The following is a 25195-nucleotide window of genomic DNA, read 5'->3' as shown; positions in this document are numbered from 1 at the left end:
TTTTTTTTCCTTCAACAGATTAACCCACCAGTAGGGGAATATTTTCCCGTCCACATTCCCAGTAAGACAGCTGCAGGACCCTCATGAGTGTTGCAGCCACATATCATGCTTCCTCAGGCAGCCAACAGCCATGACATGAAGTATGAGTTGGCTTCCTGTCACACACACACGTTTCATGGTGAGATAACTGGAGACCTCAGCACCTCAGTCCTGTCAGGAAGGTATTTACTTTCCTTGTTGCTCTGTCAGGAGAACACACACACACACACACACACACACACACACACACACACACACACCGCAAAGTCAAATGTTGAGCTCATCTCGTTTACATATGAAACATTTGTTGAACTTTCTTACTTGTGAGAAATGCCAATAAGCATCATTTTCTTCTCTTCACTAAAAACATCCATGTGACAGTCTGATTGCAGGGGGACGGTTTTAACTTCATGTTGAGCTAAAAATACATTTTCTGCATTTCTTCAGTGCATTTATGTTTTGTTTTTTTTAGATCTGTCAGGATCCATCCGGATGGGAACAGGGATACCTGTCCAAAAGACATGGGTGGCTGTAGCTCAGGAGGAAGAGCACCCCTTGATGTGTGCCTATTGGGTTACGAGTGTGTATGTAAGTTGCTTTGGATAAAAGCATCTGCTAAATGACTATAGAATAGTCACCACTTTGCTGGCTTGGCTAAATAAAACTACCATACTTAATTCTTCTTTTTTTTATGTTGCAAAAACAGGTTGAGCTTGTTCAAATTAAGCCGGGAAGATGGAAAGCAATCATACCTACATAAAGCTGCTGTGTGCTGAATTATTTCATCTCCTTATGTGCCCTGAAAAAATATGACAAAAGCTTTAGAGAACGGAAAAAGCATGACCTCAGACTTTGTAACCTGGCAGATTTAATCAAATCATTCTGCTGAGGGCCTAACTTGTGTTTAACGCCAGTCTATACATCATGCTGTATATCTAATTTAAGGCTAAGCTGACTGGTCTTTGAAGACGGAGTTTTGAAATCACATTCCAGTTTTCCCTCCCAAACAGCAAATTATTTCTACTCCCGCAGGACGTGTGATTTCGGACTCAGAGTTGGAGCAAATCACTTGCAGACTACTTCATGAAGAGCTTATTAATCTGAGACAAGAGGTCTGGGATTCAAGTTGAAGTATAAACAACCTCCTCATCAATGGACAACGCTGCAAAAAATAAGAAAAAGAACAAAAACCAAAAGAAAAAAAAGAAGCTTCGACTACAGATTCACCTCATCAACATCCACATACATTCAAGGTCCAGTTTGATGCCAAATACCACAGAGAAAAACTGCAGCAAAAATGTGCCCCATAATTGGGAACAGTCTGTATTCATGTAAGCAAGGTAGACTGTAATTAATCCCAGCACAGTGGGGATCCTCTGTGGAGCATGGTCATGTATTTGTTATTGGACGTCATCGTGGGGCCACGCTGAAGCCCATCAGATACAGTGTCTACATGCAATCAGAGTTCTTACATTTTCATCCTCTCTAAAATATCTCCAACCAACGCCTCAGAAACAATTACCAGAGGTTATCGGGGGGCATCTACCACCAGGCTGTGACCCACATGAACCCACCCTCATTTCCCCTCAAAAGGTACCTCAGCGCCTGATTTCCTCTTCATCAAAACCCCTGAATCAGGCTGTTTAAATTACCATGGTCTGCAGTCCTTTCTGTGATTTAGAAGACAGATGATGGGAAAAGCGAGACAGTTTGGAAAGATACTGAATATAGCTGGCACTTCTTATCTTGTGCATATTAGCAGAGTTGAGAAATGGTGTTTGCATTAGCCTGCTGCCGTCCCATCATCGCCTGCCATTCCCAGCAACAACATGATCTAAATTCAGACCAGATGTTTCAACCATCCAGCCTAAATAACTCACTACCCCACATTAATCTTATCAAGTGTGTGATGGATCCCTGTCTGATAACATCTCACAGGATTTAAGAATATCAGTTCCTGCAGCTGACCAAAGCTTCACTGGACATTAATTCATATCACCTTTCAGGTTAGAGTCTAAGAATAAAATAGAAAGTATTACATTAATAAGAAATGGATTAAATCTATGAATTATTTTATGAGTGCAGATTTAAAACAAAACACAGCTGGAAGTGCAGGTAATATCTAAAATCTTAATAGTTTATATACAACAAATATATGAGGAGCAATTTTCATGGGTAGCTTTTTCACATTTCTTTCTCCAGATGTGGAGAATAACATACGACTCAGGTGTCGTACTTCAGTTTTCTCAACCAGGCTTTGTTTCAGCAAGACATATTGTTCATATGACCTTCAACAGAAAGATGTACTGAGGCCAGAATTTGCCACACAAAACACCATTATTTAGTTTCACTTTTTATGATAATAAATGCATAGATAGGTGCAGATGAACTGCTAAATATAAAAGCTCAGTAACTGTAAAGAAACGCTGCAGGACAACCAGACTAGCGTTCACCTCTTGTCTTTTCACTACCCTCTCCTGCTAGCTCAGTTTTTTTCTTCTTCATACTTCTCTACAGCTTCACTAGAATAAAACCAACACACTTGCTACAGCCAACTATTTATAGGTTCAAAAATTGTGAGATATGCTGATTATGACTTAAGCGTGTCTTACACAGCAGTGCACCAGGTGTATTCTAAGGTACGTTTATTTCATAATGGAGCTTCTATGTACTGTGTCAAAAAGTGCTACTTTTTGAGAAAGAAGTCTTATTGTTAGAATAACTAAATTATGCTTTGTCAAAGTCAATAAAGACAGAGCACAATTTCATGGTTTGTCCTCAGTCCTGGAGATAGGCAGCATGATGTCATATTCATCATACTTGCCACATAATATCAATGATACATTTTCAAAATGGTGTATGCAAACATATTACAATGATTAGGCAACAATTATCCTGACATTCTCATCAGTGAACAGCCTCATGGTAGAAAACACAAATACATAAACTAAAACATGTAATTTTTTATTAATACTGAAAAAAGGGAAGGAGATTCAGTATCTGCAATTTAGATTTAACTGAGCACTAACAGCAAAAAACAAGAAAGACCTGGGAAATTAAATGTCCAAGCAGTCACGCTTTGCCAGACTAGCCAGCTCCACCTGCTGATGAGCTTTAAGTGCATATCACTGTTTAACACATGAAACTTTCAGCCTCAATGTGCATTTTCTCATGATACATGCTGCAGATTCAGCACATCTTATTACACCAGCAGGACTTTGAAATAACTGAACCCCGTATGATCTGAATGATAAGTAAGCTGGTTTCTCAACCTGACTTGCTTTTCCCTGAGCCGAGTCTGAGACAGCAACTATTCCCTCACACCACGCAAAGACCAGTTTCTTCTCTTAAAGAGTTCTTGCTCTTGGAGTGAACATTCTGTTTGATGGGGTCACAAGATCCAAACACTGCTTCCCTCAGGGTCAAAGTTACCCTGGTTTTCCCAGCTAGCCCTCCAAGATCAGTCCTCTTCTGAGGAGAGCTGGGCTCCTTCATCATGAACCTCTCTGTAGGCAGCCATAGGGCCACCATCAGGAATATAGGTCCCCATAGAGATCTTCAGTCCCTCTGCCAGTTTCTGAGTTGCCTGTTTGCCCTGCAGCTCCTGAAAATGAAACACAAGACATAGAAAAAGCTGACATTAAAAGGCTGGTAAACAGAAAGATGCCATTAAAACCAAAACAAAAGGACATCTGATACTAAGCTTCTGTTTGGGCTGCCAAAAGCACAATTAGACATTTGGCTCTGAACTCATTACTCGAGATGTGGAGCAATGCACATCTGGCCTTTGTATCATTTTGTAACAGTTTTGTGCTGGACAATGATCCAGCACCAGTCTTGCCCTTTCCTAACGGCTTTTTTAGTTTTATTTTTTACATAACGAGGACTCGTATCCTCTCATACCCCATCAAACTGAAAAGATTGCTTTAAATTCACGTCCCTTTTGATTAGAAGTCGATGAGGCTAATCTAACTTGTTTTTTAAGTGTTGGCAGACATAACTTGCATAGAAATGTTAAAAAATTTTTACTGTCGGGACCTTCTGCAGGAAGTATGTAATTCCATCAAGTAATTTCACTCCCTGCCTGCAGCGAACAGACCGCTCATCCTCGATGAGCTTTCCTGTCATACCGCAGGAAAGCTGTTCAAATGTCCCAAATGACTGTTTTTGGCTCACCTCAATAATCATGTGAACAATTTTCAGAGCCCATTACACTTCGATTATTTTAAGGGGCTTGGGTTTGAAGATGCCATCATCTACCTGGTTCAGAACCCATTCTCATTTGGACCAATCAGGTAGCACCTTGAGGATCACGTTCTTTGATTTCTCAAGTACCTTTAATACAATTCAGGCTGCTCTGTTATGCAAGAAGATACATAAATTCTAGATGGATACCTCCACAACCACCTGGAATTTATGATTGTCAAACAAGCAGACCACAGTTTGTGAGACTGAAAGGTTGAGTGTCTAAGATGGTTGTCAGCAGCACAGGAGCACCACTTCCAATACAACTTTTGTTATCTTCAAAAAATACTCTGAAGACTCAGTTGTGAAGTTGATCAATGATGGACAAGAGGCTGAGTCCAAAGAACTGGTCAGACAATTTGCGAGAGGGTGCAGAATCAATCACCTCGTCTTAACATAAACAAAATAAATTGACTTTAGAACAACAGAACACAAATCACTGCCTACATTACTTATGAAGAGGTAATAGAAGAATACAACCCCAATTCCACTGAAGTTGAGATGTTGTGTAAAACGTTAATGCAAACAGAACATAATTATATGCAATATATTTTAAGCTGTGTTCAACTTAACACACTACAAAGACAAAATTATTAATATTCAAAATGATGCAACTGTTTCAAACTGACTTTACTGTGTTTCTGTCAGATATCAACAACACCTAGAAACGCTGCCGGCTTCTCTGGCCCATGTTTATCTGAGATGAGAAACCGACAATTGAAAAGCACCTAAAGAAGACACAGAATATGTTGAGAAGAGTTTAAAATCATTTGTGGCATTATCTTCTACTTCTTGTGGTGTTATTAGACAGTTGTAAACAGCTTTACAGCAGTAACCAACTGGGGTCAAAACGCAGAAATGAACTCTGAACTCTGAAGGAACTGTAGGGCTCTGAACTGCCATACAATAAGACTGAGGAACAGCTTCTATCCCTCAGCTGTTTAGGAGGTGAACTTATAACCTCCCCCATCCCACTGCCCCTCATCTCCCCCATCTGATTTATTATGGACTTGGTTTTTTTTTTTATCTTTGATGCAACTTAATTTTTCTATGCAATTTTTACACTGTACTCATTATATGATTGAATATGTCTTCCTTCGCTCGTGTGTGTGTGGGAGTGAGTGTGTAGAAGGGGTGGGAAAATTGAATTGAAAAATTCAGCATCGGGAGTTTTTTGCTCCACAATTTTAAAATCAATTTTTTTTGTTTAAATTTTTTTTTCAAATGTATAAAAATAATCCATTATAAAATTTTTGCCATTTTTATTGTTTTTACTTGTCTTCTTGGGCATTAGAGCAGCAGAATGATGGTCTGGCTACTGTGCTGTTTTTTCCCAATAGAAATTAAGAAAAATGACTAGCAAAATAAGTTTTGTATGATTTTTTTTGTTACTAGTTTACAAAAATCAGCAATAATGAGGAATTGTGAGACTGTGAGATTGTAATTTATATTGAAATGGCACCAAAAAAAATCGGAATCGAATCGGGGCGAAAGCATATCGTCATCAGCCCTAGTGTGTGGTGAAGACCTTATTTTAAATTTTTTGCACTGTCAAATGCAATGGCAATAAATTGTATTCAATTAATAACATTTTAATGTTGCACCCTTTTCTCACATGCAACCCTTATGGAAAAGGTCTAGGAAGTTTCAGAGCTGCAGTACGTGTGTGATAATGGCTTATATACCAGAACAGGGTGTGTGGGGGGAGACTTGTAGTTGCACTGACCTGCTGTTTCCTGGTTTGTTCTTTCAAGAGACTTGCTGACTCTTCCAGAGAAAGAAGTTGTGTTGGACTGTGGTGGAGTGGAGGGAGTTTGGCTGCAGTGATGTCATCCAGGTGTTTTCTTTCCTGTTTCCTCCTGGCCTGTGCAGAGAGCAGTGATGCACCTTCAGAAGTGTTACTAGGGGATGAGGATCCTGATGGAGAAACATCATATCTATGGAGCCGCCTGAAAACATGGTTGAAAATAGAAATGACCCATAAAATAAAATGCAGTGTTATGTAATAAGTGCAGAACTGTCAAAAAAAAAAAACTCACTGATTTGGTTTAAATTTTTGCTTCCTGGGAGCTGAGGGTGTCTCTGATTTTTCCAGGACAGACATGTAGTGGGGCTTTTTTGATGGCTGCTTTCGAAGAAAGTAGTTCTCTTCTGTTCTGCAGTTTAATTTGTCTTTGAATTCACCAGATCTGGTTTCAGACAGCGTGACCCTGTCCATGGCTTCCACAAGTTCACCTTCTTTTCCCTCATTAGAGTTCAGAAAGGTGCTAGAAACTTCCACATCAGCCACTCTGGAGGGAATCTGGTCCTGTTGCTTACCCATAGTAGCATCTTCCTGCAAATGTGCTGAAACGGGTGATGTATCCCTCTCCTTTACGGCACTGCCTGCAGAAAAGGCAGGCTGCTGGGCAGTGAAAGCCTGCTGGTACTTGGACTGTAACTCTGTCCTGGCAGCAGATACCAGACTCTGTCTCATTTCCTCTTCACTGTGCAGATCAATGGCAAGACGCACTTTCTCCGTAAACTCCTGTATTTTTTTCCCTTTGTCAGGAAGAGTCCCTAATAACCTCCTGCAAACGAAACAAAAACATTTGGTACGTGCAATGATAATTCTGGATTTAATTACAGTAATTTAACTAACAAATCCATGTTGATTTCATTCTCCATGCTGCACAAAAGTCACACTAAATACACATATAATACATAAATATACTATTTTATTTATTTATTTTTTAGTATTTAGCCAATTAGTAGTTGTTTTTTTTCTGTTAATTTGCTCATAAGAAAAAACCGAGTTGGGCCAGACAACTTAGAGCTGGATCAAGAACATTTTTCACCCAAACTAAGCTGGTAATAGTTTTCTTTGGACACAGAGGATGATGGTAAACACGAATATGATATAATCATTGCCATGCTGTCCTCGTGTTAGTATAATTCGGGATCGTGTTTAAAGTTCGTCTTTTTAAGTCTCTCGCTGACATAAACTGAGGCTGAAACTTACTTGTTGGAGAATATCTTTTCCTGCCGGAGCAACAGCTCCTGGAGCTCCTCTTTGCTCAGGTGTCTCAGGTCTCCAACCTGTCCCTGCCGATCCGTCCACGACGAGGACATCCCTGTTAGCTACCGGCAGCTAGCTACTGTCATCTACCAGCAGAGCGAGCTCAAAGTTAAAGTTCAGTGTAAAAAACTTTTATGACTTAAAATACAAATGTTAACATTTATTATTAAATAGAAGCATATTTAAGAAGAAGTTCTGGTTCTTTCAACACATGACAACATTACAAAGTGTGTTGTGGGGGAATTTTGACTCCTTCGTCTTCTTCTTGTGCGGAAGTCAGTTTTCTAAAATTGCGCTCTATCGCCCCTCACTGCCCAGGACATGGCAATGCACCGCAGCAGTGTGAGAGCTGGAGGAGGTGCTGATTTACTGCCCTCTGCCGACCAAACACGGTGAACTGCACCACTAGGAAAAGGCAGGGCAACTATAATCAGACCGGGCTACAGTTAACAGGCCTAGCTACCTGGAGACAAGACAGAATATCATGTGTGTACATTAGCTTGGCTAAATTAGCTTTAAAAAATTCATATTGTGCTAAAAGAAAAGAGTAAATGTTAAAAGAGAAAGTGAATATAGAAACTGCACGTGAACATAATAATCACAGCAACACAGACTCATTCCGTAACAGACTCATTTATTTTTGCAGTTGTCTTTGATTAATATATTCTGAACCTATTTTTGTGTTAATTTGGAACAGCAGTGTGGAGGATCTTTTCTGCTAGAAGTGTGTTTTACTTGCCCACAGATAATCGTGAACATGGATTCAAGTCATTTTACTATTGTGTTTCTTTTTACTTGAAACATCATATCAAATTATTGTGAGTTGTGCAGTGTCCTAACAAATGAAGCCTTTCCTCTGTCATGACATTCCCCCCACCCCTGGTGCTCTGCATGGGTCAGAGAAATGCTGATTGCTAGGATTTTGTCTGCACTGTAACTTCGCATCAGTCTGACTATGTATGTATGAAAATACATTTAAGATTTCAGTGCACATTTGAAAAGAGGAAATTATTTAATCATATATATTATCTAACCAGTATCCTAAGCATAGTTTAAATGGTGAGCTGTCTTTTCCCGCTCTCTTAAGTACCTTTTCCTGGCCCTTTGGTGACAAAGGAAGTACTAAGAAGGTGCTTAATTCAATTACAGTATATGTCAAGCTGACTCTTCTTGGGAAGATATTTCTCTCTTCACTTTGTAATCAGGTCAGTCAGTCTGAACCTTACAAGCTTCACAGACTCAGAGTTTCCACAGCTGCATTTCCTGTCCGGATGTTTTCCAACCCTTGTGCCAAACCATTTCTCACTCAGCTCAGCAGACAATGATCCACACGTCAACCTAAGAGTTCCAGCTGTGTCCTTTTTAGCCCCTTGTCAGAGTTAAAAGTCAGTTTAAATCAGTTTAGCATGCAGCTGAAAAGTTAAAATAAAGTCTCAGAAGCCTATATTTTGTTATGTTGTTACAAATGTAGGCCTATGATTTATTATGCAACGTTTGCTTCCAAGTGCATAATGTAAGAAGTGAAATCACAGTGAACACGGTCATATTTTTCACATAAATCCATCTTGATTGGCATTAGTAACACATGATCTGATGTCCAGATCCTAATTATGCCAAATGTCTTAGTTTGTCTTTCTGCATGTATCTACATATCCTAGCTTTAGAGATGTTGGAAAATATTTTTATAAATCACTGAAAGTTTTCAACACTGACAGCAGCAGTAACATTAAACATCACACCCTGTCTTAGTTAGACCAATGCAAATTTCCTTGTGCTGAGAATATTTTTAAGTAGATTAACAAATCACATGCACTAATCTGTTTTGTGAAATAGCTGTTTTACCAGGCAATTACAAATTGAGGTTGTGAACCCTTTGTGCATAATGTACCATAAATTCAACAGGCAATGTCCCAGTAAATATATTGCACCATTAAGAAATGCAGCCTAATAAGATCAAGTTCATCCCAGTTTATGGATGATGTGTGTTTTAAAGTAGGTGACTGAATATAATGAACAAGTAGGAACTAAAACCTTATTGCAAGTGTGATCTGCATTCCAATACAAAGAGGAAACTAAAATTGTCTTTTTTCAAACACACACCGGGTCTTGACTTTACACTCAGTTTAATACGTATCATCAGGAGAAAGGCACATATTATAGTTCTTTAAACACAATTGTGGCAGTAGAGACAACATGTGGACAATGCTGATGCCTGTGGCTCAAAAATGGCATAAACTTCATTATCAACGGCTTCCTTAAGGGATTGTCACAGCAGACACAGTTTAAGGATGTTTATCATATGTATAATATACAATTACCCTGTATCAAATTACCATTCATTCCCATCACCGCAATCTTCTGTTTACAAAGGCACAGTGCATGTTAATAAATATTATTTATATATGAGAAAATAGCAAAATTATATTAATTTATTCTGTACAAAGCAAATATAAAATTATAGGAAAATAAACACAATAACCATCAACCTTCATAAAGTACTCAATGTTTTAGCTCAGTGAATTATGTGAGTGGGCTACATTTACTGTAAACATGGGAAAATAATCTTCTGCACATTATTTAAAAATATTTTGCCATTATATACATCTGTAGAGTCCAGTATTCATTATTATTGCAACAGCTTTGTGCAAACATACACTTCTTACATCATGGACAAGTCATATTCTTCATCTTGTGTTAACAGAGAAATTACAAATAATCATCTTCTCATTGTTTTAAAATGTCACATATGGAGATTTTGTGAGCTAGGAAAATAAGACCAAAGAGAACATGCTTTAAAAGAGTAGTTAAACATTTATACCACTCTTTGTCATTCTGCTACATCTATTGTGGATTCATGGAGCGTTTTGGGGGGTAACTAGAACCATATAAGAAGTTTGTTTGTTTGTTACAATTCAACAAACTCATTCAAATCTTATTAATATAACGAGCGAGTTATATATGCTGATTAACATGCAATTACTTATGAAAAGGTTGGTAATTTCAAAGGTCTCAAGCATTCTTTCACACTTTGACATTAATCAAAATATTGAATGGCTTAGACTCAGTTTACAGTCTTTGCTGTGTTCAAAACTGATCATTCTGGAAAGCAACAACTATGACTTGTATATAAAGTGCAGTGTTTCATTGTGGCTGGCTTCTTTGACTAGAAAACAAAGAAAGGACAATGGAGTATCAGTTTATCAATGTTGTGAGTTAGATTTTTTTTTTTTCTCAAATAACTGATAGTAGTTGAAATACCAACAAAATATCTGGGAACTGGGGAAAATGGCAAATATGTATATATATTTATGAATGGGAATGTCATGAATCTCCATACTGAAGTATTGATTCTTTCATTTTCCAAAAGGTGAAACCTAATATCACTCTATGTTTATCTTGGCTGTCATTTCCATAAGTTTCATGAATGGTGTACAGACTTGAGGTGCTCTTGATCTTGGTGCAGAGGAGGACATGGACGAAGTGGACTCCTCTTTACTTGGTTGTGTTCCTGTTTTTGTTTCTGCATCCACCTCATCTCTTCTCAGTTGAACTGGACTTGCATTAGGTTCAGACTCAGACAGACGGTTGTAGGACGATGACCCGCCCACACCCTCTGTGCTGTTGGTTTGCAGGAAGCGGCTGTATTGAACAGGAGTGTACCTCAGTAAACTAGACTCTAACCTGCTGGGTGGAGGGTTAGTAGATTTGAACGTCCTTGTCTGGGTGGGCCTTGTTAGGTAGAGAGATGAATATTGAGAGAAGGATGATGCAGGGGAGGAATGTGTTGAGGATGAAGGCTGTGTGGGTGACTGCAGAGACTCAGCGAATGAATAAGCTTCAGCCAGTGGAGGGGGTTGGACAGGTGGTGGGAGTTGCATGGAATGGAGATGAGCAGGTTCTGAATGAACAGCATCATGCTTCTGCATTTGATTTCTGCATTCAGAAATCAGAGTGAGAAACCAAATTCTTAAATAACAAATAAACAGATACTGCTACACATGTCCACTCTTACCTGGAGAGCAGATCACAGCCTACTCCTATGTCTCTTGTTTCCAAAACCACTTGTGGCTTATTCTGTATGGACATAAAATACTTCAGCTTGTCTTCTAATTCATTATTCTAGGAAAAGGGAAAAACGAAACACTCAGTCAGGTCAGCTGCAAGCTAAAGATTGCTGCCATTTTTCAAAGGAAAAGTGGCCTGAAAGGCGCAGTGGCATAGGTACACACAGAGCTTGAAAAAGGGTCAGGATATCCTGTGCTCATCAACCCAGCAAATCATCCGTAGCCATGCAGCAGATTAAAACACCAAACCATAGTTAAAACATCCAGTAAACTCACGGTGAAGTATTCTCTTACCTCACACTCCACTATTGCGATTCTGTCCAGAAGCTCTGAGATGAACATATCCTTCTGAGCAACTTGAGCTCGTAGTGATTCGACCTGTGCAAGTAAACAAGATGTTTAATTTGATGATGGTAGCAATTGATTGCAAGAGTCTGCAATTTCGTTGACATAACAATAAATGTATATGCTAATTACTATCAGAAAGACACAGATAGTAAGTTAAATGAAAACCAAACAATTTACAAATTTCACATTTTTGCACGTTTCACTAACTTTCTGTGAATTTTCTACAGAACTGTTCAAGTTTTCATGAGTATTTACATGAAATGTTGTTGCTGTTTATTACAGATGAGCTGAAAAAGTAATTCACACACGCTCATACCCCAATAGCCAATCAGGGAGCAAATTGGGATTCAGTGTTTTGCCCAAGGGCACTTCAGCATGTAGTCGAGGGAAGGCTGGAATTGAGCCTTCAACTTTTAGGTTGAAAGACAACTGCTCTTCCTCCTGAGCTACAGCTGCATAAAACCTCACCCTTTACTAAAAAACTAAACAACAACTTTATGGACAGTGAATGTTTGTCAACCTTTCCAACGATGCAGGTAAAACAGACGACTAGAAATTCAACCACACTGAAATTCAACCATCCTCACCTCTTCTATCATTCCTTTAACTTTCCTCTGCTGACAAAACACCATGTCGTTCAAGTGTTTGATTCTTTCACGGAGATCCACAGTTTCGCCCTGCAGCTCTTTAGATCTAAAAAGACAACTGCATTCATATTTTGCTTAAAAGTCACAAAGGATATGATAGTCAGCATATTGTTTAGATTGCTAACATTAAACAGAAGTTAAAGAGAGTTTATTCCTGATGTTGAAAACATCCATTTCCAAATCAAATGCAAAAACAAAATGTTAAAGGGACAAATAAAGACCTTCTATTCAACAAACTAGACTTTTCTTATTATTTTTTCATGGGTTGGGTCTTAAAGGGTTAAACAAGTGGACTGCAATTTGTACCTTTTGGCTGCAGTCGCATCAGTTGTGTCTGTCAGCCCCATCAAACGGAGACGCTGTTCACAGTCCTGCAGCTTCTTCTGTAGTTGACTCTTCTCCTGTGGAAATTATATTTCAGTTTCTCTCTTTAATCAAAGTGGTTGAGTGGAAATCAAAACCATGTGTGACTATCAAACCCAGAATTTATCTACTCCTGCATTTTAATCATTGTTTCTGTTCTAACAGTACAAGTGAACCTACTGTATGATCTGCTGTTCTTTGTTGTGTGTATTTAAACTACAAGAGTGAAACTGAGGCTGAAGTCATAGTTACCAAACACGTGCTACAAACATTAAATGCAATGAGGAAGAGTAATGTTGATGCTATGTCTGATAAAAATGAATTTACCTTTCCCATACAGTCCAGGAGACGCTCTACCTCCATGATCCGCTGGTCTCTTTCAGCAATCTTGGCCTCTGCTATCTTAATGTTTCTCTCAGCTTCCTCCAGCCGCCTGATGTATTCATCTAGCTGTGCCTGAGAGAACAGAAATATTGTACCTCTGCTAATCTATATATGGTTTAAAGCTAGACCTGGTGTTAAAACAGCACTTCAGTTTGCATTACTATGAGTTTAGCCACTCATAGTTTAAAATCAGCTCTACAACCTCTATAAATTGTGTTCAAATAAAAGCATTTGACGTATCTTGAATAATCCACATGCTACAGTCTTGTCTTAAGACAAAGGTTTTGGTCTCTGTTGTCAGCACAAACCATGTGATGTGAATAAGTAGCAAAGAATGCAGACCTGTAGGTTTTCAATCTCCTCCCTGTGTTTCCGTTGTTCCTCCTGCAGCTTTTCATCGTATTCCTTTTGCAGCTTCGCAGAGAGCTCCTGCAGTGCCCGGGTGCTGGCCTCCTGCGTGGATTCCACCTGGACAATCCACAACACAACACATTTAAGCCTGCACACAACTGAATATTTTATACTGATAAAAGAATAGAAGATGCAGATGTAGTGCATGTATTGTGCAGCAACAAAGGTGATACTATGTGTATAAAATCTGCTGAGTCTGATGGGATACTGCTTCATCTAATGTTAGAGTTCTTTTAAAGGGCGATTTACAGAATTTCTGGGGCTGTTTTGAAGATCAGTTTGACTTTTACCATACTCTGCTGAGGAGATCTCCTTATCCTTTGATATGTTCTGTTATGTTTAGATTAGTTTATTTATTTAATTCCAGGATCCCCATTAGGATTTCCCAGCTAGTCTTGTTGGGGTCCCTTCATAAAACAACATTAACTAAATACAAGGATTAATATTTGCAATGATTCCTACCACATAAAAACCCAACCCACCCCTTGTATCATCTTATTTTTAAGAAAAAAAGACCATAACAAATAAAATTACACATACTTATCACTACAGTGGTGTGTATGCATGTACATGCATGCAGTATGTGTTGATTACAATGCACTGTACAGCGTATGTGCACACACACACACACTAAGACCATACAGTATGTGGAAATACTGGATTACCTGAAGTCTCAGCGTTTGGTTTTCAGCTTGTGCTTCAGCCAGCTCCTGCTCCTTCAGCCTGAGCTTTTCTTTTGTTTTCTCACAGGTGCTCCGTAAACTCTTCACCTCCTGTCTCATGTCCACTCTGTTCTGACAGTTCTCCAAAAGAGATTTCTGCAAAACAAGTCTCTTTTAGCTGCTTAGCCTACCAGCATGCAGCTGTCAGATAAAAAAGTCCTTGCATGTTTAGTGATATTGATTTGTTACCTGCAGGCCAATGTTGGAAGAAATGAGAGAGCTGTTCATCTGATCAAACCTCTCCATGGCTGCTGTTCGGATCTTTACCTCTGATTCCAGACTTCTCTTGTGTGAGCTGGCAGCCTGCAAAACCATGCATGTTTAGATTTATTTACAGCGTCACAAGTGGGAGTCTGATGAAGGAGATCTTGGTGTCCGGTCACATGTTTGTACATAATTCATTACCCTGATCTCCTGTGAAAGCTTCTCCATTGATTGCTGCATTCCTCCAAACTGCCCATACATCCGTTCTCTCACCTTCTCCAAAGAGTCTCTCACCTGTAAACGGAAACCAAAGTCATACCAATATTACCAACAGAGGATTACTGTGTACACTATACGATGGGGAAACTATACAAATAACATGAAGACTTGGCTGCTTGTTGGTTAGTTTCTACTCACCTCCCTGATATACCTCATTTCATCCTGAAGGTGACTGACAGTCCATTCACGTGCCATGACTTCCTGCTGTCTGTCCGAGCTTGTCCTCTGCACGATGCCGTACACTTTAGGCCCATGATGCTGCAGAGAGGTCTGTGGCACCCCATTGGTTGTGTCTCCGAGGTGCTGAGGGAGACAGGATGACGGCGGTCAGGTTTCTGTAGCCACCCTCCACTGAGGCTGACTTTTGTTGGCAGTATGTGAAAACATGCACATTTTCAGGGGAATATGCTTTAGCATGTGGACGCACATGCCTGCATATGTGCTTTTAACCAGATGGTTCCCAGTTCTACTTCTGCTGAGAATTAGAAATGGGAGGCTGGTAACAAAGCAGCTAAAAAAAAAGAGCAGAGTGCAAAGAGGGTGTCATGTTTCTGCAACCCAGTACATGAGCTCCTGCCATTTCTGCCTATTGTGCCTCCATCAGCCAATGAAAAGAAATGCCCACCAGCACAGGCCCAATATGGCATTTGACAGTCCAATAACTGAGTAACAATAGGGATGGGTGCCAATAAATTACTGAACAGTAACTTGAAGATTGAATTTCTATTAAAAATTTCAAAAGCAATTGTTTTGTTTTAAGAAGAGAAAAGAGAAAATTAGCTGCTGTTTAGCTTCAGCTGATGCTTCATCGTGACAAATTGATTGACTGTAACATGTAAATCCAAACCTCCAAAACATACAGAGCTTACAACCACAGGCCTTCATTGTTGTTTATCTGTTGTATCTATATTTTTTTTGCCCTGAGTTGGCAGGTTTTGGAAATATGCAGGCTGTGGATTCTTGTCCACTCTCTCAAATATTTTGCTCTGGATAGTAGTTGGTCAAAATCTCAACATAGAAATAATGAACTACAAGGAACTCTTTTCTCTTTGTTGAACTAAATATATTACCAAATCATTGCACAGGAACAATTTAGCATCTATTCATGACTTTTGGCTCTGGTTTGTGACAGGATGTAAACAAAACTGTTTTCCTTCTTGACTGTAACATAAGCTACAGACTTATCCCCACAGGTTAGCACTGTTGAATACTTAGACTACATGAACAGTTGCAAGAAATGAAGACATCTACAGACATGTAATATAATGGCTGTCACTGCTGCAGCTAGGCTGTCTGTGTGAGCCATACCTGCTGCACCTACACGTTTTACCAGAAATGCCATTAAAACAATAACAGATGCTGATGTTCTTTTTTGTGTTAAACAGAACACAATTAATGTTATTGGGAGGTCTGAATAATTCTTACGGTGCAATGATTTTATTTAAACTCCCATTTTTATAACAAATCTTAGATTTAGCTTTTATCAGTTCAGGAGCTGTAGTGGTATTTCTCAGTGATTCTTGGCTTAATTTGGAAAAGGTGATCAACACCATCAATACTAATGACCAAATATACATGTATTCCACTCATAACTGCATTTATTTCCCTGAACTACGGTTTTTAATAATTTCACACTGCGTTGTATTTTCCTTTTTTCTTTTTTATTGAAGTCTGTAAAATCTGTGCTACATTAATAATGTATTGATAGCTTCTGCTACCTGGTCTGCTTCTTTAGACCTCACAATAACACCTAACACAGCTAAACGGGGAGCATTTAATTCACTCTGTCATTTGCACAACCCCATGACGCACACTCCTCTGCCCTGTGATAATATTAACATGTAAGCTTTGTAGGAAGAAATTAAATTCTATAATAAATTAAAAAGTGTTTTATTGAGTAATCATATTTTTATAACTAGTGTTTTATATATTTTAGAGGCTTTGAGCAACACAAGCTAATTCGCATCAAGACACACTTTATTTGAAATCAAGAGAACATTTTTTCAGCCAATGTTTCCAAAATCCAACAGCAAACAGAAGAACAATTTTGAAGGAAGAGGAAACACTTGTAAAGCATAATGGAGGGCAACTTTTATTTTTTAAGAATGAAAACCGATATCTTTGGACATTTTCCATTTAAAAAAATACAAAAACTGATTTGTTTTAGTTAAACTTTAGCTCTGATTTTCCACAAATAAAACGTGTCTTATTGTCTGCAGTGTAAGCTTCCTTCATGTAAAACAAAAAAGTTTCTAAATAAATGAGTTAAAAGTTAAAATTCATGTCAGACTTTTTCAGATTTAAAAATATGGAGCTGGGAACTGTTTCACTCACCTACTTGCATTTGTTCACTCTGAATATTTGTGCATATGTTATTAATGGTATCGTCAGAGTGCATGCACAAATTTTTTTTTTCATCTTGAGGTCATCAGCGACACACACCTACATGCCTATTATTCACACTGCGGATGCGGCTGTCTACCTGCTCAGGCGACTCCCTGCCAGCTGGCCTCTCTCTGTGGATCAGCCCGTTCTTCTTCTTCCATGTCTCGTTGACATCTTTCTTTGTCTCAGCCTGCAGACAGAAAATAACAAACAATAATGAAGTTTGCTTTTGTGGATAATTTCATTCGTTGCAGGTGTGAAGAGTTCTGCGGAAATGTATTACTGCTGACATGTGTTTATTTTATTTTTTGCATCAATTTTTCATTGTTTGATGTATGTGTGGCAGGTTATGTTCGTTTTGGTCATTTTGATATATCTTCTAACATGTGAAATTTGCATTGAAATGAACTTAAGTGATCAGGTGATGAACCAAGTCTTAAGCATGTTCATGTCAGATGTCTTGTCAGTCTTATGTAGCTACATGTCTTTAAAGATGGAATGACTGATTTCTGTAAATATTTAAGATTAATTAGCAGATTCTCTGGTGCAATGGAGCACATGATTACTCAGTAAGAGAAAAAAAAACATTTAAATTTGTTTTCAAATGATAAAAGGGGTTCATATTAGGATGGATGGAAAGATGAATGGACTGGAATGAGCTGATTGTTTATTACTTTTATTTATACTCTCAGCACAATCTAATTACTCACTTAAATTTCACCTTTAACATCTGCTATACTGATGGTATGCAGCTCAGTGACCCTTGTAATTAGCACCAGATGGCTCGTAGTTTCTGTATTCTAAGCGCAGACAATAATGAAGTTTTCCTGATTTGTATTCAAATTTCCTACTTATTCACTAAATAATCCACTATACAGGGAATTGAAATCTCAACTAAAACTTCTCATTTCAGTGCACATACGATAGTAATGCACTCACAGATTTTTTTTAAAAAAAAAGTAGTATTCATCAGCGGTGCTCTGTATCAGTCAATATAAACATCATTCACTGGATCCGGAAGCTGACTGAGCTTGCCCTGAGCCTTGTTTTGTTTTCCAGATTTTAATCTCAAGCTCCGCACGAGTCTGTGAATTGATTCTGATGTTTCTTTGCTAAACCAGGCTAACCATTCACAACCAAGAATTATAAGTTCTGTCTGTGGTTTTCCTGCCAGTGGAACACCTTGTGTTTCTTTAGTAAATTTAGATGAAAAAACTTTGGTTATGGGACCGTTTACCTGCCGTGTAGGATTTATGGTCTCCTCAGTAAACATTCAATGGAAAAACTAATATATTGATCAACATTTGAACAAGCTTCCACAAACAAGCTCTTCAGTGATTATCAAAGGAGTATGGTTACTTTTCTTTACCATATTGTTTTCATATTTAATTACGTTAATGGTTTTTCCACCCTGAAATGCACATAACCTGTGCAAAAAGCAACAGAAAGCTACTAACCTACATGAGTCTGATCCTTGCATCACTTAAATGACTTCCAATGACAGTAAACTGAACTAATCTAAATTTGTTTCCTGCGTAGTCTTGACTTTTATACATCACTTAACTTTTGTGCCAGCTCTGGGGTCCAGATCCCCGAAAGTCTTTTTTTTTTCTTTTCACTTGAACCTGTGTGTTTATGTCTGCTTTTGTTGTTTGGAAAAATCTTGTATCTGTTATTTCAGCTAAGTTCACAAACTGCCTCTAAACTCTTCTTTGCTGTACATTTTTTTCCTGAATAGTTTATGCATGTTTTTTTTTCACATGTATGTTTTATTGGTGTATAAAAAGCGCATAGCATGCTTTTTAATTCAGCTGTGTAATTTTTTTTTGTTGTTTTATTTTGAGCAGCTTTAACCAAAACAAAAAGTGTCATGTGAATATAACATACAAGTATTCAGAGGAGGAGGCGCGAGTCTCCACATCTCACAGAGATAAGAATGAGGAGAACTAGAACAAAGACGGCAGTGTTGTCTCTCAGACAAAGCTGAGCTTCACATTTCTGCACCACTTAATCTACAGAAGACGTGCTGTTGAGAAATGGTGACAGCCCACTAATGGGAGGATGTGAATTCCAGCAGATGTGAGGGAAGAACAGCTATCTTTATGTTTGACTACTGCACTCCGCTTCTGGAGCTGTATGCGATGCCCATCCACTTTGAATTTTACAATGCCCAGTGTTTGACCATACAGGCGGACAGTGTTTACCTGGTTTTCAAAGCAGTCATAAACTTTTGGTGAATGAGGTATATAGGGTTTCTATTGTCTTGTTGCCTGGAGAAGCAAGAGCTGACTACCTGAATGATGTCAAGACCTAAAAATTAGTTACAAACCGCCTCAAACCCCTCATGATACCTTTAAGTGTCATGAAATGAATGAACTAAGAAGCATGTGACTTCTATGTGAGAAACCTGCTAGAGCTCCTTTATAACAACCCAATCATGAGAGTTGCTCAAAGACCACCACCATGTTCACTTTGAGGATTCTGAAACCCATTAAGGAGAAGAAACTCAACACTGCAAGTCATGAAGCATCTTTATGTAGCAGCTCAGTGTCCTGTGAGTCCTCTTTGAGCGTCGTGGTGCAGATATATTACATCTCCTGTAGGACAAAGTCACTGCTTGGATTGTGTCCATGACGTGTCAAATTACAGGATACACCCTTTCTAATTTTATGCTAAAGAGCTACTTTACCAAAGTTCCTGCTGAACCACGGAGGTCGCTAACACAGGATATTCCAGTAATTTCCTTCTTTCTTGATTAACTCCAAAACTTCCCTTTATTGCCATCTGAGAAAATTAAAGTTGACCTGCCAAGAGATCAGGTCCAGGACAGTCACAGCCAGTTAAATCCTTTTTAACACTTCTTGAACATTGTCCAGGTAACTGAACGGCTGCAGGTTTGTCACAGCCGAGGCAGCGGCACGTCAGAGCTGTGCTGAGTGGTGGTGGTGGTGGTGGTGGTGGAGTATGATGGGAGCAGGCGATGAGGGCACAATGTAGGTTTTGAACTCCTTGACCTTCATATTTCTGATCAAAACCTTGTAAAGTGGCTTCAGACTTATTTTTGCTGGATCATAAAACCTCTTTTTTAAATCTATTACATTAGTACTACAATGAGTCAGATTTGTTTGCTGAATGAAGATCTTATGGCTGTAATAAAACTTTGGGGAAGTATGATTACTCGTTTTACTTGTATTAGATAAGACTGGGTGTACATGTTTCTCTCTGTCAGCAGCAATATCTCTTCACCCAGATTTAAGACATTTAAAACTAACATATGAACAGAGGGGGGCTGTGAAAGCAGTGGGACCAGCCCACCCTGAAAGATGATTACTTGTATGATTGTCAAAGTTTTACTACTGCAGCACACCTGACTCAAACTAAATGGATCCAAACTTACTAAGTCCTGCTCATTAAAATTGAGTCAGGTGTGTTGGAGCAGGGATACATTGAAAACCTGCAGGACTGCGGCCCGCCTAAGAACAAGCTGAAAAACCCATGGAAGAGGTGTTTGGTGTGACAACAATCAAACTCAAACTCATGTCCTTGAGGCTCATTGTTTCTCTAAAACACCTGATTTAAATGAAATGGTTTGAGCAGCTTGTTGTTAGATTTTGCACAATAACTCCTTTATTTGAGCCAGGTGTAGTAAAGCAAGAAAACCTCTAAAACAAGAAGCATTTGGAGATCCCTCCTCTGACAGAACACAAACATCATGGAGGAAAACACAATAACTGCAGTAGACAGTCACATGATGAGACCAAAGAGAGCTCTTCTCTTACAAATCACTTTATTCTCTGGAAATATCTGACCAGTGAGTTTTGTTAACATCAGTCTCGGACAAGAAATAGCTGGTGAGTCACAGAGTTTAAATCTTTGACAGATCTGACAGGCTTCACATATTTCCTCTTTCCAGTCACCTTTTCTTTGTCAGGTTTTAAATGACTGCTTGTAAACAGAAATAAAAAACAAACCCACCTTTGGTTACACAGTTTTTTTTCCTGTCAAAAATCATTCATTTTTTTCACAAAAGTAGAAAAACCAGCAAAAGTTCATTCTTTGAGGTGATGCAATACTTTCGTAATATGCCTTAGATTATCAGTCACTGCTGGTTGCATTTACATGTATTGTTTTTACTTGGCTTTCAGTCACCATTTGGTGAGGTTCTGAAAAATATTATGGAATATTATAGAAAAATATTTGGTTTTAGCAGCCAGATACAGTATAATCTGGAAAACAAAACAAAGTCTGTGGTTGCATTTAATAGTTTGAATCTTTGACCTTTTCATGAAAACTGGTTTCATTATGGAAATAATCAGGCTGGCAATGAAGCCAATGTACAACGTTTGTTGCTTACAGTGACAGTTCAACATAATTTGGACTCTTTTGGTACCTTCATCTACTTATATACTATTATTAAGTCATGTCTATTCATCTTATAGGTATACATATTATTATATATTTGAATGCTATCCATGTCATCACTTAAAGCAAACCACTGAGATGAACATGCAACCGTCCCAAACTGGCATGTCCTTAAGCCCTCTCTTAGGTATTTTTTGCTTTTGTTATTATCCATTTTATAATTTCTTTACATTTCTTGGGACTATTTTCATTAAAATAATTGCTAAAACTTGCACTCAGCTCTATAAGTTCCTTTCCGTCTTCTCAGTGCACAATTGTTTGGATTTTGTCATCAGCAAACATCAGCGCAACTACATGTCAGCATGCGTTTCCACTGATCCTGCGAAACCGCTTGTCAGTCTGTCCTTCACCATCCCCTCTATAGTTGCAGTCACACCCTCTCAAAGGGGAAACATAGTAAGAGTTTTCATCAGCATGTTATCAGTGGAGAGCATGGAGGTGTGGTATTGAGACCAACGCCACACTCCCTGGCCAAGGTTCATACAAAGCATGTCACTGGGAAGCCAACTGCACATGCAGTTGAAGAGAATGAAAACCTCCTTAGAAAGAACAATAAGGAAAGTATCGTTCTCAGTTCTCACACTCTCACTGTCAAGCTCAGGTCCAAATCCTGAACACAAACAAAGGCCGGGGCAGAGCCAGCTACTGCAAACACCCACACAACCTGCAGCAATCATGCAGTCCTAATTCACACGGTCACATCAGCAAGGGCAGTCACGGAAAATATTCTTTGCACTTTAGTAATAAATTGCTGATGCAATTAGATTTGTTTGTACCAAGTTTAAGTTTAAACTGTTTCATCTCAGTTGTCTGTGCTTTCAAGCATTTTCTGTAGTATGAAGCAGAATCCCGGTTCTGTCTGAGTCGAACTTTGAAGTAAATGTGAAACAGCTGCATGTGCATTATCACACAAACACGCCTGCAGGTCATGATTGTGTAACTGGACAGATGATAAAAGGCATAAATCTCATTGGCTCTGCTGTCTGTCTTTTTAAAGCTTTAGTTTCATGAGATGAGTTTAGGTTTTGGTCACATTTGGTTTGTTGAGTCAAACTAAGTCAAGAGATTTAAATGTTTAACTTTACTGTTTATTATGGCTCGACCTGTCGAAATAGAGCTGTCAAGCAAGCCTTGTAGGTTTGGACTCATCGGGCTAAATGTGGAATTTCACCAAGAGAAATATTGGACTCACTGTGTCTGCAGATTTTGCCTTTTCAGTTCCATCATCTCCTGCATGTAGAGTTAGCCTGAGGCGTCTGATCCTCCTCTGAAACACAAACAAGCAAAAGTTAAATAAATGATGTAAGCAAATTAACTTTGCATGATGTCATGAGAAAAGACATGAGCTTGTGGTAAAATGTCACTGACACTGTATCATTGTAAGACCTTAGTTATCAACAGTTACCAGCATTGCTAGTATTTATAAAATATAAGCAAAACATTTATTTAAATGTTCTGAACTTGTGAAAATGTTACATCTGCCACACTATTTACAGTAAAGTCACTGCTTTGTATTATTTAATTTAGTACAAAAAGCATATAGTTCGTAGTTCATGAAATGATTTGTTAAGAGTTTTGTCATGCAACATATGGGAACCATGGAATCAGTTAAAAATGTGTGTTTTATCAGAGAGCTGCTCAAATAAACGTGATACCCCTCTCTCTTGCACTCAGCTCTCATTACATGCTTGTGTACCAGAGCACATCCACACATCCTGCAACAAACTCACCAACTCCAAGATCAGGAGAAACCAAATGTTAGTTGTAAAAATGTATTTCACTGCAGGACCTGAGTGGTTACAGAGTTAAAGGACAAACAGCAGGGAGGAAAAAACACACTGGACTGTTGTTGAGAAAGAGGCGAATGAAAAGAAAGGAGGGAGACAGAGGGAAGGTTTTAGGGTCCTGGCTTTTTTGGTACTTCTTACCTCACGTAAAGACTCTGGAGAGTCCTCTGTGGTGGTGGTGGTGGTGGAAACAGTTTGTCTTGAACCGTAGCGAAGCATGTCTCCTCTTCTGTCCACTCCTCGCTTCTCTTCCTTTCTCTCTCCAGCCCTCCTCCCACCCTTCCTCTCACTCTCCTTCCTGAGTTCTACTCAGGCTCTCAGAGCGACCATCTGCCCCCCCCCCGGCTCCAGTCGGAGAAGAGGAGGGAAATTCCGCTTACTCTGTCCTCCTGGTGGTGAAACTGCAAGGCCTTGAACTTCTGAGATCCCCTCCGTCTCTGTCAGAGAAATGATCAGGTGCAGTCCAGTAACACTACTGGGTCATTTTCTTAGTTCCAGCCAGACTGTGCTGAGTGAAAATCCTCTCAGCTGGCAGGCTTGTCAGTCACTCAGTCACCCTCCTGCATTTGCTGACCTGCTTGCTGACTCTGTCTCTCTGTGTTCCCATCAGACCTGTCGGGCTACATTTCAGCTGGCTCCCTATTCAGCGCCTCATGCCCTCAGAGCAGGACTTTCACAGGGCGGGTCCTCTTACTGGGGCTGGGACAGGTGGATCAAGCAGGAGTGGCTAATAGGAGGAGCTGATACACATTGTGTACTCTACTAAAAGGAATTTAGCATTAATTAAACATGAATTATATCTTATTGTGTGGGAAAACAAGCCTCTTAGTGTCGAAACTACAAATGTGCAGCGTTTAGTTCTACCAGTTTATTTAATTTTAGGTGAAATAATGTAAGTTTAATTCATTACACTGTAGCTGCTTTAATTTAGTTAAATTATACTCAACCCTGTACTTCTGCTTGGAGTAGCATATTTTTGCAACTCAAAAAGTCAGACATGTTTCCACAACAGATGCAGGAGGCTTCTTGTGCAGTTCTACTGGCAATAAATTATTGATGCTGTTGATAGTTGATATTGATGAAAGGTATCTCAGCATGGCAATCATTACTTTTTAATGTCTTTGCTGCATACTACTGTACAACCATACATTTTACTTGGTGTTACAATATAAATGTGTTACAATAAATCCTGTCAACCATCTTTGAAAACAGACTGACAGGGTTCCTAAAGTTGGATCACATTCCTACTATGAATGGCCTGCTGTCACTCCCTTTTAATAGAAACTACAGACACAGAAAGAACAGAGTTTTAAGAGTCAAGTTGTCTGGCAAGAGCTTGTTTGGCTGTATCTTGTTATTTATCAAAGCACTGATGTCCCTTAATGTGAAAATACATCAGTAAATAGGAAGAGAACATTGTCAGAGCAATATGACAGGCATTTCTGTAAGGCTGTGTGGTTAATTAGTAACCACACATCAAACAAACTGGGTTTTTGCAATCTGTGAACCTGTCACTGAGCTGGGCCTCTGATCTGGCACAGCATCATGTGGACATCCATGCAGCTGTGTTCTCTCATAAACATTTGATTTTTATCTGTCAGGATTCCACTTTCACTGTTTGTGATCAGATGTTGGCTGGTTTCATTTAAAAAGGCTGGTTCAACGGGAACAACCAGCTCTGAACAAGTTCACTGTTACGGTAAGACGTTACGTTCATGCACTCCGCGTCAATCACACCAACAAGCATATCGTGGCAATTCATCTTTTTCATGTTTAAAAGGTTCAAGACTAAACAACTGCTCTTTCATTCTTCACTATGGTGATTTAAACTCTATAG

At 39.0% G+C, this 25195-nt stretch overlaps 2 protein-coding genes across 3 annotated transcripts; both read right to left on the bottom strand.

Moving 5' to 3' along the window:
* Positions 1-3033: 3033 nt before the first annotated feature.
* On the bottom strand, positions 3034-7596 carry polr2m (RNA polymerase II subunit M). Its single transcript, XM_079243798.1, has 4 exons — positions 7286-7596; positions 6324-6854; positions 6011-6233; positions 3034-3643 (listed from the first exon to the last, which is right to left on the bottom strand). The coding sequence occupies exons 1-4, from the start codon at positions 7393-7395 to the stop codon at positions 3500-3502; spliced, it is 1008 nt and encodes a 335-aa protein (XP_079099924.1). The 5' UTR covers positions 7396-7596; the 3' UTR covers positions 3034-3499.
* Positions 7597-9542: 1946 nt separating this feature from the next.
* Positions 9543-23627, bottom strand: myzap (myocardial zonula adherens protein). 2 transcript variants are annotated; one of them, XM_079243781.1, is made up of 14 exons: positions 23500-23627; positions 22764-22838; positions 17247-17339; positions 14903-15067; positions 14687-14779; positions 14471-14584; positions 14225-14377; positions 13491-13616; positions 13092-13220; positions 12708-12802; positions 12342-12447; positions 11701-11784; positions 11355-11461; positions 9543-11275 (listed from the first exon to the last, which is right to left on the bottom strand). In XM_079243781.1, exons 1-14 carry the CDS (start codon positions 23575-23577, stop codon positions 10723-10725), a joined length of 1971 nt encoding a protein of 656 aa, XP_079099907.1. In that variant the 5' UTR covers positions 23578-23627; the 3' UTR covers positions 9543-10722. The 2 variants fall into 2 exon arrangements, with proteins under 2 accessions (XP_079099907.1, XP_079099908.1); XM_079243782.1 differs by having other exon boundaries at positions 9543-10981.
* Between the last annotated feature and the right edge of the window lie 1568 nt (positions 23628-25195).

Source organism: Telmatherina bonti (assembly GCF_933228915.1).
Source record: "Telmatherina bonti genome assembly, chromosome: 1".
NCBI lineage: Eukaryota > Metazoa > Chordata > Actinopteri > Atheriniformes > Telmatherinidae > Telmatherina > Telmatherina bonti.
Note: the sequence above shows the minus strand (reverse complement) of the source record. Positions and strands in the feature narration are given on the sequence as shown.